The 13192-nt window shown below is 33.9% G+C and overlaps 1 protein-coding gene across 2 annotated transcripts in view; it reads left to right on the top strand.

Annotated features, from left to right (window-relative positions):
- Positions 1 to 13192, top strand: part of pde4bb (phosphodiesterase 4B, cAMP-specific b) — an 89345-nt gene that overhangs the window by 65063 nt on the left and 11090 nt on the right. For both annotated transcript variants that reach the window (XM_051132135.1, XM_051132144.1), the window contains one exon: positions 9782 to 9894. In XM_051132135.1, coding sequence (XP_050988092.1) covers positions 9782 to 9894 — 113 coding nt within the window. The remainder of the gene's footprint in view (positions 1 to 9781; positions 9895 to 13192) is intronic.

Below are 13192 nucleotides of genomic sequence, written 5' to 3'. Positions count from 1 at the left end.
ATGCAAAGAAGGTCAAACACCCTTAACAAAAAGGTAAAACAGCGATATAGGGCAATTTTGAAGTTGAGGGAGAACATGAGATGGGAGTTTTTTCGACATACCCTAACTGTCATGAATTTTGGTCAACCAAGCTCCTTCTCGTCGACTAACAATTAGTCGACTATTAGGGGGGCAGCCATAATAATATTAATGATAAACAAGGCCAAAAACCTGTTACCACAGCAAACATTATGTGCATTATTATTTTAGTAAAAAAAAAAAATTGGGTAATACATATGTGTGTGTGTAGATAGATAGATAGATAGATAGATAGATAGATATACATTTATTTATTATAATTTATTATAATATTTAGTCAAATTATAAATACTACTGAATTGTGAAGTGTTTCATAAGAATACTCATTTTAATTTATTATTATTATTATTATTATTATTATTATTATTATTATATAACCACAGTACAATTACAGTAATAGTGTTTATGGTTGTTTTTGTTTGTTTTTTCTTTGCTTTCAAACGCTAAACCATATAGCTTTTAATTTGGAACATTACAAAGAGACTTCTCTTAATCATAATAAATACTATGCTGTATATTAGTATTAGTATTAATATTCAAATCCTGGAGTCAGTAAGATTTTTGTGTTCACCAAAACTGCATTTATTTAAAAACAATTTAGTCAAAAATGCTACTTAATATGCTACTTAACAACAAATAATATTATTAATAATAATAATAATAAGCAAACAAATAATATTAACAATAATAATAATAGTTGTTTGAGTAATAATCACGTAATAGTATTAATGTAATAATGTTTAAAAAATTTTAAATGTTTTCTGTGACAGTTAAGCTGATTGTTTTATATAATAGTCTGTATATAATTAAATTAATATTTCTGACTGGTGTAAATTCAAGCCACTATAATGTTCAAATTAATTTGATCTTTTTCCCCCCATTTGTAAAGCGTAGGGTGGATGAGTTGTCAGTTCAGAACAGATTGTCATGATGATTTTGGTGTGTTGTCAAAGGTGAGATGCATCCTGTTTTGAAAGTTTGTCAAGATTTTATCTGCTACTTTACCTGTAGTCTTTGAACTGTTTGAACTTTACTATCTTTTACCCTGCATCACATAAACAGCACAAAACGCACAATCTGCATCAAGAGGAAAATCTGAAATCAGACTGAACGTAGAATCAAAGTAGGTTTGTTTTATTCCAAAATTAGGGTGTTTCTAGTGGTTGTTATAGGGTGTAACTACACTTTTAGTTTGGAAAACTGCGGGGAAACTTCTCTTATAATATATTATTATTATTACTATAGAAATAATGAAATGAATATGACTAAATACTATATATTATTAATATTAATATCTGGGGTCAGTAAGATTTTTGTGTTCACCTGCCAGTTGATTGATTAAAAATAGAGTCAAAAACAGTGCTAATGCTTGAAATTATGTCGATTTTATCTTTTCTGTGAAAGTTAAGCTGATTTTTTTATATAATAGTGTGTATATAATTAATTGTATTTTTTTCACAGATGTCAAAATTGCTACTTTTAATCCTCTAATTGTACCAAAGTGGTCTGTCTATAATTTTAGGCGTCACTAGTTGACATTGGCACTTGCTTGGCTTCATTTAGGCCCCTGGTGAAAGTTGCCCACTCGTCGTTCTCTCTCAAGCTCCCGTGGTGATGACATATTGATGCTGTTATTCGTGTGTATCCATGCCAGGCTTCAGATCTACACACGCCGCTTAAATGGACTCCATATGTGAAACATCTTGAGCGCAGGAGGCTTCTCTAAAATGACCTTATTCATCAGGAGTAATGCACTGTATATCCCTCACAGACGTCAGCAGGGTTAATGCAAACCCTTCGCTCGCTTTTACAGCGCTTACGCACATGGTATCCGGAGCTCATTGTTGGATGTGGTCACTTTATTTGTAGATGCTCACTGGAGCTCAGTGATTAACTCATCAATTATAACTCCAGGGATCGGGTTTATTGAAGCGTTAGCATGCATGCTAATCGATGCATGTGGTATTTCTGCCACATGACCAATCATAGGGGCACGATGAATACCGCTGAAATTAATTGGCTGTCTTAGTCAATCCACAGCAGAAAACCACACTTGCTGAAGTGTTTTGTTTAAATCAGGCCTTTTTTCCTGATAAGTGTTGAGGTTATTTAGTCTCTTCCTCATCAGCTGATTGTTTTCATTCCTTAAATGACAATGGTTTGCCTTAAGATATCATGTGAGGCCAGAACATTACTCAAGTTCATGAAAAGAGGCACTTCTAGTAATCTCGATTAACATACCACTGCGTTCCTGACTGTGTCAAGAGTTCATTTCATAATGTAATGTAATGATATTGCATTGTCAGCATTACCACAGTTGTTTTCACAGTTAAAAAAAACAATAACACTTTACAGAGGAAGTGCTCAGAGCCAAGAAGTAAGCATTACATTTCCGTGTCAAGAGTGGTGTATAGCCACAAGATATAAACATTACATGATACATGTTGTAATAAGACTAGTGTGATAAAATGACACTAACATTCAAAATTTTGGGGTAGTTTTTATGTTTTTGAAAGAAGTCTTTTATGCTCATCAAATCTGCATTCATTTAATCAAAATTACAGTAAAAACAGTGCTGTTGTGAATTATTGCAATTTAAAATAATTGTTTTATATTTTAATATTTTACAACATAATGTATTCCTGTGATCAAAGCTTACTCCAGTTTCACATGATCCTTCAAAATCCATTCTAATATGCTGCTGCTCAAGAAACTTTTCACAGTGTTTGGCAGTGTTAAAAATACTAATATTTTTAACAAAACATGATTTTTTTTAATAACGATTCTTTGATTAATAAAGTTCAAAAGGACAGCATTTCACTTTTAGGGATGTAACGGTACTATTAAAGGAGAAGTCCACTTCCAAAACAAAGATTCACATATAATTTACTCACCCCCTTGCCATCCAAGACGTTCATGTCTTTCTTTATTCAGTCGTAAAGAAATTATGTTTTTTGGGGAAAACATTTAGGTATTATCTAGCGTAACGATCAGTTATTTGCATAAAAATAATACAATTTATATACTTTTTAATGTCAAACGCTCGTCTTGTCTTACTCTGCCTGAATTGTTTTTTTTTCCGGTTCATGACAGTTAGGGTATGTCAAAAAACTCCCATCTCATGTTCTCCCTCAACTTCACAATTGTCCTATATCGCTGTTTTACCTTATTTGTTAAAGGTGTTTGATCTTCTTTGCATGTTCACTTTGCAAAGACTGGGTCGGTACTTCTGCAGAGATGTAGGATGATTTTGAAATGATTTTTAAAGTTGAGGGAGAAAATACGATTGGACTTTTTCAACATACCCTAACTGTCTTGAGCCAGAATACACAGAGTTCAAGGACTGCAAGGCGAGACAAGCGTTTGAGAATAAAAAGTATTTGTATCTGTATTTTTTAAATGAAAATAACCAATCGTTTCGCTAGATAAGACCCGTCTTCCTCGGCTGGGATTGTTTACAACCGCATTTGGGATCGCTTAAAGCCGCATTTAAACTGCATTTTGGAAGTTCAAAATCGGGGCACCATATCAGTCCATTATATGGAGAAAATGCTGAAATGTTTCCCTCTAAAAACATAATTTCTTTACGACTGAATAAAGAAAGACATGAACATCTTGGATGACAAGTGGTGAGTACATTATATGTGAATCTTTGTTTTGGAAGTGGACTTTTCTTTTAATTTAGTGGTATCATGAGAGCAAAATTGTCTCGATATTGTCAGGGTCACATGAACATGATATGAAACGATAGGTCTTTCAGGCAAAAAGTGTAGTTTTTAAAATATATTTAAACTTCTTATTCTAACATAAAAGATCTTTAAAGTTTTGTTTTGGCACAGTATCTAACTACAACTAAAACAACTAAAAACTAAAGCACAATATCGCTGAATCCATTCATCAAGTCTGTTTTCACTGCGCGTTTCACAGCACACTTCGTTCAGACGATCAGCTCATGATCGAGTGTTTTCCGCACCTCAGAACGGCTCCGTTCACATTGAATGCAGTGTACTCGTTTATTGCATGTGCTGTGAGTTCAGTGTGCGTGTTTGTGAATGCAACGGCCTCCAGTTACGCTTTATTTTTGCGGCAGATGATTACAAAATTTTAATAGATTTGTATTGAGAGTAGTTTTTGTAAGCCTGTTTTCACTGAAGCTGCAGTGTTCTGTCAAAATAAAAGCTCTACTGCTGTATCCGTCAAAATAAAAGCTTAAAAGTGCAGTATGAATTGCTAACAGCTGGTGGTTTAAATGGGTAACATTACTGCAGTCCAAATTCAAAATATCTCCTTCAAGTGTAGAAATTAGGAGAGAAGTATTGTAATTTCCCTACTGTAGTGTAAAGCAAAAATAATATACCAATGAAATATTCATTTTCATTTCTTTTGCATTGCAGTTGTTTTACAATATATGGCTATTAGTGTCATTGTTGTTATTATTATTAGCCTATTAAATTTGTTTGGCTTTCTAAAACACCTGTGTGAAGGCAACTCAAATCACGAATAAAAACAGGGTTGAGTGCCCTTTGAAGTTCAGGTACAAGAATTTTTTTTAACTTAAGTTTTCTTAGTTAAGAACATGGGTTGGTGCTTTTATTTTGAACTCAAAGATAGAATAATTTATTTTTACGAAATTTTCTTTCTTTTTCCAAGTCTTTGCCATTTTTTTTTATACCTCAATGCATATTGTATCGTGGAATTCATCTTTATATCCCTAGTCACTTCTGTTCAGTTCAGTCCAGCAATTTGTTCCTTGCTGAATAAAAGTACACTGACCATAGTTGGTCCCACTTTATATTAAGTGGCCTTAACTACTACTTACATCAAACAATAAGTACAATGTACTTAATGTGATCATATTGTATTGCAAAACACTTTGGCTGCTATTGAGGTGGGTTATGGGTAAGGTTAGAGAGAGCTTTGGTGGTATGGGTAGGTTTAAGGGTGGGTTAAGGTGTAAGGGATTGGTTAACAGTGTAATTCTAAATGTAATTACAGATGTAATTACATGCAGGTATTTTTTAAATCTAAGTACAGTGTAAATACATGTACACAATAAGTGCATTGTATCAAATGATTAATTTCAATGTAAGTACTTAGTAAGGCCACTTAATATAAAGTGGGACCCAGTAGTTTGATGTAGAATTTTATTTCATTTCGGTTCCTAGTTAATTTCACAAATGATTGCAAAGAAACAAGTACATTAAAGGGATAGTTCACCCAAAAATGACAATTCTGTCATTAATTACTAATTTATTGCATGTGCTGTGAGTTCAGCGTGCGTGTTTGTGAATGCAACGGCCTCCAGTTACGCTTTATTTTTGCGGCAGATGATTACAAAATTTTACTAGATTTGTTTTGAGAGTAGTTTTTGTAAGCCTGTTTTCACTGAAGCTGCAGTGTTCTGTCAAAATAAAAGCTTAAAAGTGCAGTATGAATTGCTAACAGCTAGTGGTTTAAATGGGTAACATTACTGCAGTCCAAATTCAAAATATCTCATAATAAACTTTCTATTTAATTTTATTTATTTTTTACTTTCTAAGTACTTATAGTACTTACAGTATAGTATTTATAAAACATACTCCAATTATCTTTGCTTTATTTATCTTAAAAAAAAATGACTTTCATTATATGGACAGAAAAAACTTTTTTTTTTTTTTAAATGACATTCTTCAAAGTGATGACGGAAGTTTAGTTAATTAAGTTTATTTTAAAGGGATAGTTCACCCAAAAATGACAATTCTGTCATTAATTACTCACCCTCATGTCGTTCCAAACCTGTAAGACCTTCGTTCATCTTCGGGACACAAATTAAGATATTTTTGATGAAATCCGAGAGCTTTATAACCCTGCATAGACAGCAACGTTCAAGGCCAAGAAAGGTAGGACATTGTTAAAATAGTCCATATGACATAAGTGGTTCAACCATAATTTTATGAAGCTACAAGAATACTATTTGTGCACAAAGTTTATTGTTGAACTTTATTCAACAGTTTCTTCTCTTCTGTGTCAGTCTTCGACACACGTTCATGACACATCCATGTGGTGCAGTGTTGCCACGTTTGCGTTTTTCCCGCAAACCTGGGTTACTTTAACACTGTTGTCATGGGTTGTTTTTTATGTCCGCAGGTTAAAGTGATCCCAATAATGTAATATTTAGCCCCTGAAATGTTAATCTTACCAAGGGAACCCCGCCAATAAAAAACCCAGAACACGATCCCTTTCAAAACGCGATTTGGCTAGTTTTGAATAGCAATTGGGCCGGTTTTGTTGCTGGCACAGAAGCTGGCGTTCTGACGCTGAATGTCTGTATATTCTGGTTCAAATAAGTAAGGCTGGGCAAAAAGTTGCAAGCAATCCTCTGTTTCAAAATCTTCAGATGTGTTGTTTCACGAAGACCGTTTTATGTACGATGCGTGTCTTTTTCTGCTTGTAAACAAGGCGCGGCACATGGTACTGTCATGATTGCGTGTTGAACACAGAAGAGAGGAAATTGTTAAAAAAAAAAGTTGTTATTTTTGTTTTTCGTAGGTTCATAAATACAGTTGTATTTTATCAATGTCCTTACTACCTTTCTGGGGCCGGTTGCACCAGCTGGACGTACACCCGGTTGTAAGGCTGGACGTAAAATGCACTTTAAGTCATGCATAGAAATGCACCATCTCGACGTAGTGCTACACCTGAGACTACATTTTACACCTAGTCAAAGGTAGGTGTGAAGTGAAAACTCATGATTTGCACGGACATGATTCATTTTTAATTAATTAATGCAGACGTCAACTGTAACGTTTATAGTCTTTTCAGGCAGGATAATGTGGCCGATAAACAATTGATATTATGTGGGAGGGGTCAAACAACACAAGCAAGCAACACGCAAACTTTGCACAAGAGTTTTGAAAGTGAAAATAAAAAAAAAACATTGGCTAAAGCTGCATTAATGGCACATATTCTCTCAGAGACAACGAGAGATGAATCTACTTTACAATATTAACAGGTGTAAATAGTTATCAGAAAGTTGGACGTTGCAAAGCCCAGCGTAGGGCCTACACCCACTTTTTACATCTAGCTGGTGCAACCAGCCCCTGGACCGTTAATGTGGTAGTTGCGTTGCTGTCTATGCATGGTCAGAAAGCAAAAATATCTTAATTTGTGTTCTGAAGATGAACAAAGGTCTTAGGGGTTTGGAACGACATGAGTCGTAATCCAAATGTAATTCAAAATTAATCAGAATACATGACCTAAAATGAGTAAACTTGTAAAACATACTACAGTTTGTAAGTAATCTACCCAGGACTATGTATCTGACTTGAAATTTCTGGTGGTGTCTGTAGTTGTGTAATACAGATCCGTGAGTAAAGTTTAAACTGGAAGCCTGATGACCTTGTCAGTGCAACATTTTCCAAGGTCAATAAATGTTCATTTAGACAGCATATCATTCTTTCCCCATGCAAAGTTTGTGAAATCTATAGCTGCAGCCTGAGGGGAGACTCCAGCTTGAGCGTCGCACAGAAATCTGCTCCACGATTTAGCGGCGTCTCAACCTCAGGGGAAGTGGTTTACTTTGTTTGGCTCCTGTTGAGCTTTGACTGGATGCTGGCCAGCAAGGGGAGTAAAGTTTGCCTCTCGGGTTGCTCCTGCAAACACAGCCCTGGCTTTGATTTCAGAGCTCCTTCTCGTTAGGCCTATCGGGGATCAAATGGAGGTGGTGAGGAGGGGGGGGGGCTGGGGTTCTGCGAGCCGTGATCTCTCAATAAATATAAATGCTGATACCACCTCGGAAAAGCCTCCTGTCTACTAAAAGATCAAAGTTAATGCTCAGTGTGAGGGTGGTGGAGTCATTCAAAATGACGGATGCATTGCAGACCCTTTCTGCAGGATTTGCAGTGGGTGTGATTCATTCCTCTCGGCTGTAGGCCTTTTCCGTGTCGTCTTGTCAACTCTTTGTCCAGCAGCCTGACTTTGTTGTCACTGATAGGCTATATTTTCAACTTGTTAAATTAGGCAAAAATAAATATTTATTTTTTATTTTTTCACAGATCTTTTCAAGGGTCATACTTTATACCTGTCTGGAACGTTTTTTTCAACCCCAAAAATGATTATGTATAAAGAACATTATAGCATGCTTAGAGCAAGTTTTATTTTATTTTATTTTATTACTTTCATAATTAAGTACATTTTCACTTAATACCAAAATATAATTCTCATTACTCTAATGCTAAAAATAATAGCTGTATATATATATATATATATATATACACATGCATACAAAATAAAAGTTTGAGTTTGCCTAATATATGCATGTGTGCTGTGTGTAATTGTTGTGTATATATAAATGCAAACACATTCATGTATATGTTTAAGAAATATTTACAAATATATGTATTATCATTTTATATAATTTATACATACATACATACATACATACATATATATATATATATATATATATATATATATATATATATATATATATATTTTTTTTTTTTTTTTAAATAAAGTATATACATTATTTTATTAATAAATATATACATTATTGTGTGTGTATTTATATATACATAATAATTACACACACATATATTAGGCAAACTCACACTTCTATTTTGTATGCAATTAATCGTTAGACAGCCCTAATATAGGGCTGTCAAATGATTAATCGTGATTAATCGCATCCAAATTAAAGTTTTTGTTTACATTATAGATGTGCGTGTTTATATTTATTATGTATATATAAATACACGCATGTGTATATTTTTAAAATATAAATTGTATGTGTGTTTATTTATATATATAATAAATATACATATATATACAATGAGTGAGATATATATGTATATTAATGTAAAAATAATTGTATTAAAGTATATATTTTTATTCTTTTATGTTCATAATGCATACTTTATTATTATATTGTTCATTTAAATAATATTTATTTATTTTATTAATAATATATTCATATTCACAATGAACAATTACATTTAAAATTCAAAATAATATTGTATTTAAAATTACCCATTACACTGTGTTTTAGGAAAGAAAATCTCTGTAAACAGAAATAAGTCAGAAAACTACAGCACTTTTTACATTTTTCTATAATTGTTTTTCTTTTACTACAGTATAAAAATTGAATGAGAATCTGCATTGAAAATAAATAAATTTACAAAAATAAAAACTCAAAAGTAGGCATATTATATAAATTCATTTTCTTGTTGTTTTGGGTTAAAATATGACCTTAATCTGTTTTTTGATGAGATTCATCCATCAAGATAATTTACTAACATGACAATTGAGCATTAATGATTCTGTTCCCAATTTGGTTTCAATTAACTACATTCTCAGTCAAAAGAAGAGCAGAGAAATAGGGAATGAGTTTTTGAGTCCCTCCCACTAAGCTCCCCTGGGTCTGAGGCTCATTGACACATCAGCACAAGGCGATGTTAGCAGAGAGAGAGAGAGAGAGAGAGACTGGCAGACAGACTGCACAGTAGGTGAGTTTAGAGACTGAGCCGGTGACACAATGGAAAGGACTATGAAGCGAGCAGTGAGCTATTAATCCAGCTACTATCAGTGCAGAATGACTACATCAGCAGCACTCAGCCCACCATGAAAGATCACTGCTCCTCTATCTGCACCGCTCCCGCCGGACCACCTTTTCTGGCCATGCAGCAGAGGCTGGATCCTGAATACATATCCGTGTGTCTCTTACCAGATGAATCCTACCAGAAGCTGGCCGTGGAGACCATGGAGGAGCTAGACTGGTGCCTGGACCAGCTGGAGACCATCCAGACGTACCGCTCCGTCAGTGACATGGCCTCCAACAAGGTGAGACGGCAGCTCGTATACTCCCACTTTACCTCAGCGTGGCTGCAAACAGCAGGGCGCCTTTATGCACGTTTTAATTCAAATTTCAAATTGAAAACTCTGTGGTTCCATAAAGAACCTTTTAACATCCATGGAATCTTTGCATTGCACAAAAGATTCTTTATAGTGGAATAAAGGTTCTTCACACTAAGAAAAATGGTTCTTCTATGGCATTGCTGCCAAAATGCTCTTTTGAAACTTTTATTTTTATGAATGTACTGCAAACTTTGTTTGAGATTTTTCTGTTTGTGTAAGCTGTCTTTCATTTCAAAGCCTAGTAAGTCAGTTTTGTTGGAATATTATAGAGATGCAATAAGGAGGATTTGATACTTTCTTGGGGCATTTTACAAACACTACTTAAAAGGTTAGTCAATACAAAAATGGTCATTCTGTCATCATTCACTCAGCCTCATGTCATTGCAAACCTAAAATAAGATGTTTTGAAGAATGTTCGCAGTCAAGCCATTTTGGTTCCCGTTGACTTCCATTATATTTTTTTGTCCATACAATGCAAGTCTATGGAAACCAGAACTGTTTAGTTAACATTCTACAAAATATCTTATTTTGTTTCCAGCAGGGGAAAGAAATTCTTACAGGTTAGTATGTGATGTGAGGATGAGTAAATTATGACAAAATTTTCCTTTAAACTGTTGTTTAAGTTTATTTTATAATGGTCTGTCTGGTAGTTGCTTGCCTTAGACAATGTCTGAAAATTTTAGTCATCTTTTTTACCATAGTCTGCTGGTATTGGTTAGTCACGGCTCTCAAATCCACTTTGAATCCTGGATTTTTTAGAGTTGATACGTGAGGTTAGTCTTGTCTTAAAGGTTAATACTGAGAACGTCATTAAAGATGAGTTGTTGTTGTGAGATCTACAAATATTGACACATTTATACGTCAACAGGAAAGTATGCAATGAGAACTTGATTGGTTGCCTGATGATTACCCAAAGAATTACAGATGAAATATTAAAAAGTAATGTATATAGAATATATCTTCTTGTCTTGGTAAAAGACACTTGGCCCAAGTAATTATTTTATTTTAATCACATGAATTAAACTCAGTACTTGTGGGTGGTTATGGATTCAATGGATTTACTAGAATCAGTGTTGAAAGGAAACACTCATTGCTTAGAGAGAAAAACTAAATGATTAAACCGTTTTCTCACGCAGGCATTATTTGAGTACCTACGCTGACACTGGCCTCTTTTTTGGTTGTGACCTCATTGCTTTGTTTAGCCTGATACCTAATCAGATGTAGGTAGAGAGCATGGAGTACACATTACCTCACTGCAGTTATTAATTATATTTCACATTAGAGACTTACAGCTGTAGTGTAATGATATTTACAAAAAAAAATTAAATTATATAATTTATTATGTAAAAATCCTTTTTTCAAAATTGTAAATAATACTGGAGTATGCTTTACAGGAAAAAAAATTCACATTTTCATGTTTGATTCAATATTACTTGCCATTTCTTTGCAATTATTTGTGAAACTTACTATTCTAAACTATTTTTGCACGAATATGAGATAAAGGGACAAAAAAATGATTTAGTGGTCCTTAAATTTTTTTCTCATGTTTAAAAAGTCATTATTCATGACTTATTTCCTGGTATATATTTCATAATATACAAAATAAAATAATTTAGATAATCAAATTATGTTTAATTCTATCATTTTTGTGATATTTAGCATTTATGTGACCCTGGACCACAAAACCAGTCTTAAGTAGCATGGGTATATTTGTAGCAATAGCCAAACCCGTTGTATGGTTTAAAATTGTAAATTTTTCTTTTATGCCAAAAATCATTAGGATATTGATCTAGGATATATTTTGTACCGTAAATGTATCAAAACGTAATTTTTGATTAGTAATATGCATTGCTAAGATCTTCATTTAAACTTTAAAGGCGATTTTCTCAATATTTAGATTTTTTGCACCCTCAGATTTTCAAATAGTTGCCAAATATTGTCCTAACAATACAAATACTAACAATTAATCAATATAAACCTAATTTATTCAGCTTTCAGATGAGGTATAAAGCTCAATTTCGAAAAATTGACACTTGTGACTGGTTTTGTGGTCCAGGGTCACATATAAGGAAACCCAATGCATTAATAGCTAAATGAAAAAAATATGATATTTAGGCAAAATAAGAAAAATGTACACATCTTCATTTTGTTCAAAAGTTTTCACCCCCGGCTTTTAAAGGAGAACTCCACTTCCAGAACAACAATTTACAAATAAATTACTCACCCCCTTTGTCATCCAAGATGTTCATGTCTTTCTGTCTTCAGTTGCGAAGAAATTATGTTGTGCTGATTTTGCTAAAATGAACGAAATGACTCAAAAACAGATTCGTTCATTTTGCTGAACGCGACTCAAAGGTCTGCCCTGGTGAAAAAAACAACATATGCTGGTAGGTACGTTTTTATGCTGGGATGCTGGTTAGGTATGTTTTGATGCTGGTTTATGCTGGTCCTTGACCAGCAACATGACCAGCTTAAACCAGCATCAAAACATACCTAACAGGCACATGCTGTTTTTTTCACCAGGGTGAGTCGGTAAAATGATCCGAACTTCCCATCACTACTATGAATCACGTCTTTGAATCACCACAAGTTCATCGTCTGTGTACTCCGGCTCAGAAAGGTAGAGTATTTTGAAAAACTCCATGTTATTTTCTCCTACAACTTCAGAATCGCCCGACATTGTTGTACCTTTTTGTTTGTAAACAGCGTTTGACTTACTTGCACTTTCTTAGTCCCAGAGCCTGTGCTACACAAGCTTTTGTGCTTAAAAAGTATATAAATTTTTATTTTCCGAAAAAATGACCAATCGTTTCACTAGATAAGACCCTTCTTCCTCAGCTGGGATCATTTAGAGCCTTTTGAAGCTGCATTTAAACTACATTTTGAAAGTTCAAAATCAGGGCACCAATGAAGTCCATTATATGGAGAAAAATCCTGAAGTGGAGTTCTCCTTTAATGCATCATTTTTCCTTCTGGAGCATCAGTGAGCGTTTGAACCTTCTGTAATAGTTGCATATGAGTCCCTTAGTTGTCCTCGGTGTGAAAGGATGGATCTCAAAATCATACAGTCATTGTTGGAAAAAGTTTAAATACACAAAAGTGCTAAACAAAAAAAAAAAAAAGAATTTGCAGGACCTGAAGGATTTTTCTGAAGAACAGCAGGCAGTTTAACTGTTCAGGACAAACAACTATCACTAAACAAAAAAACACAGCTGTGGATCAT

The sequence above is a fragment of the Labeo rohita genome, chromosome 2 (assembly GCF_022985175.1).
Source record: "Labeo rohita strain BAU-BD-2019 chromosome 2, IGBB_LRoh.1.0, whole genome shotgun sequence".
NCBI classification, from domain to species: Eukaryota; Metazoa; Chordata; class Actinopteri; order Cypriniformes; family Cyprinidae; genus Labeo; species Labeo rohita.
This window is presented reverse-complemented; position numbering and strand designations above follow the sequence as displayed.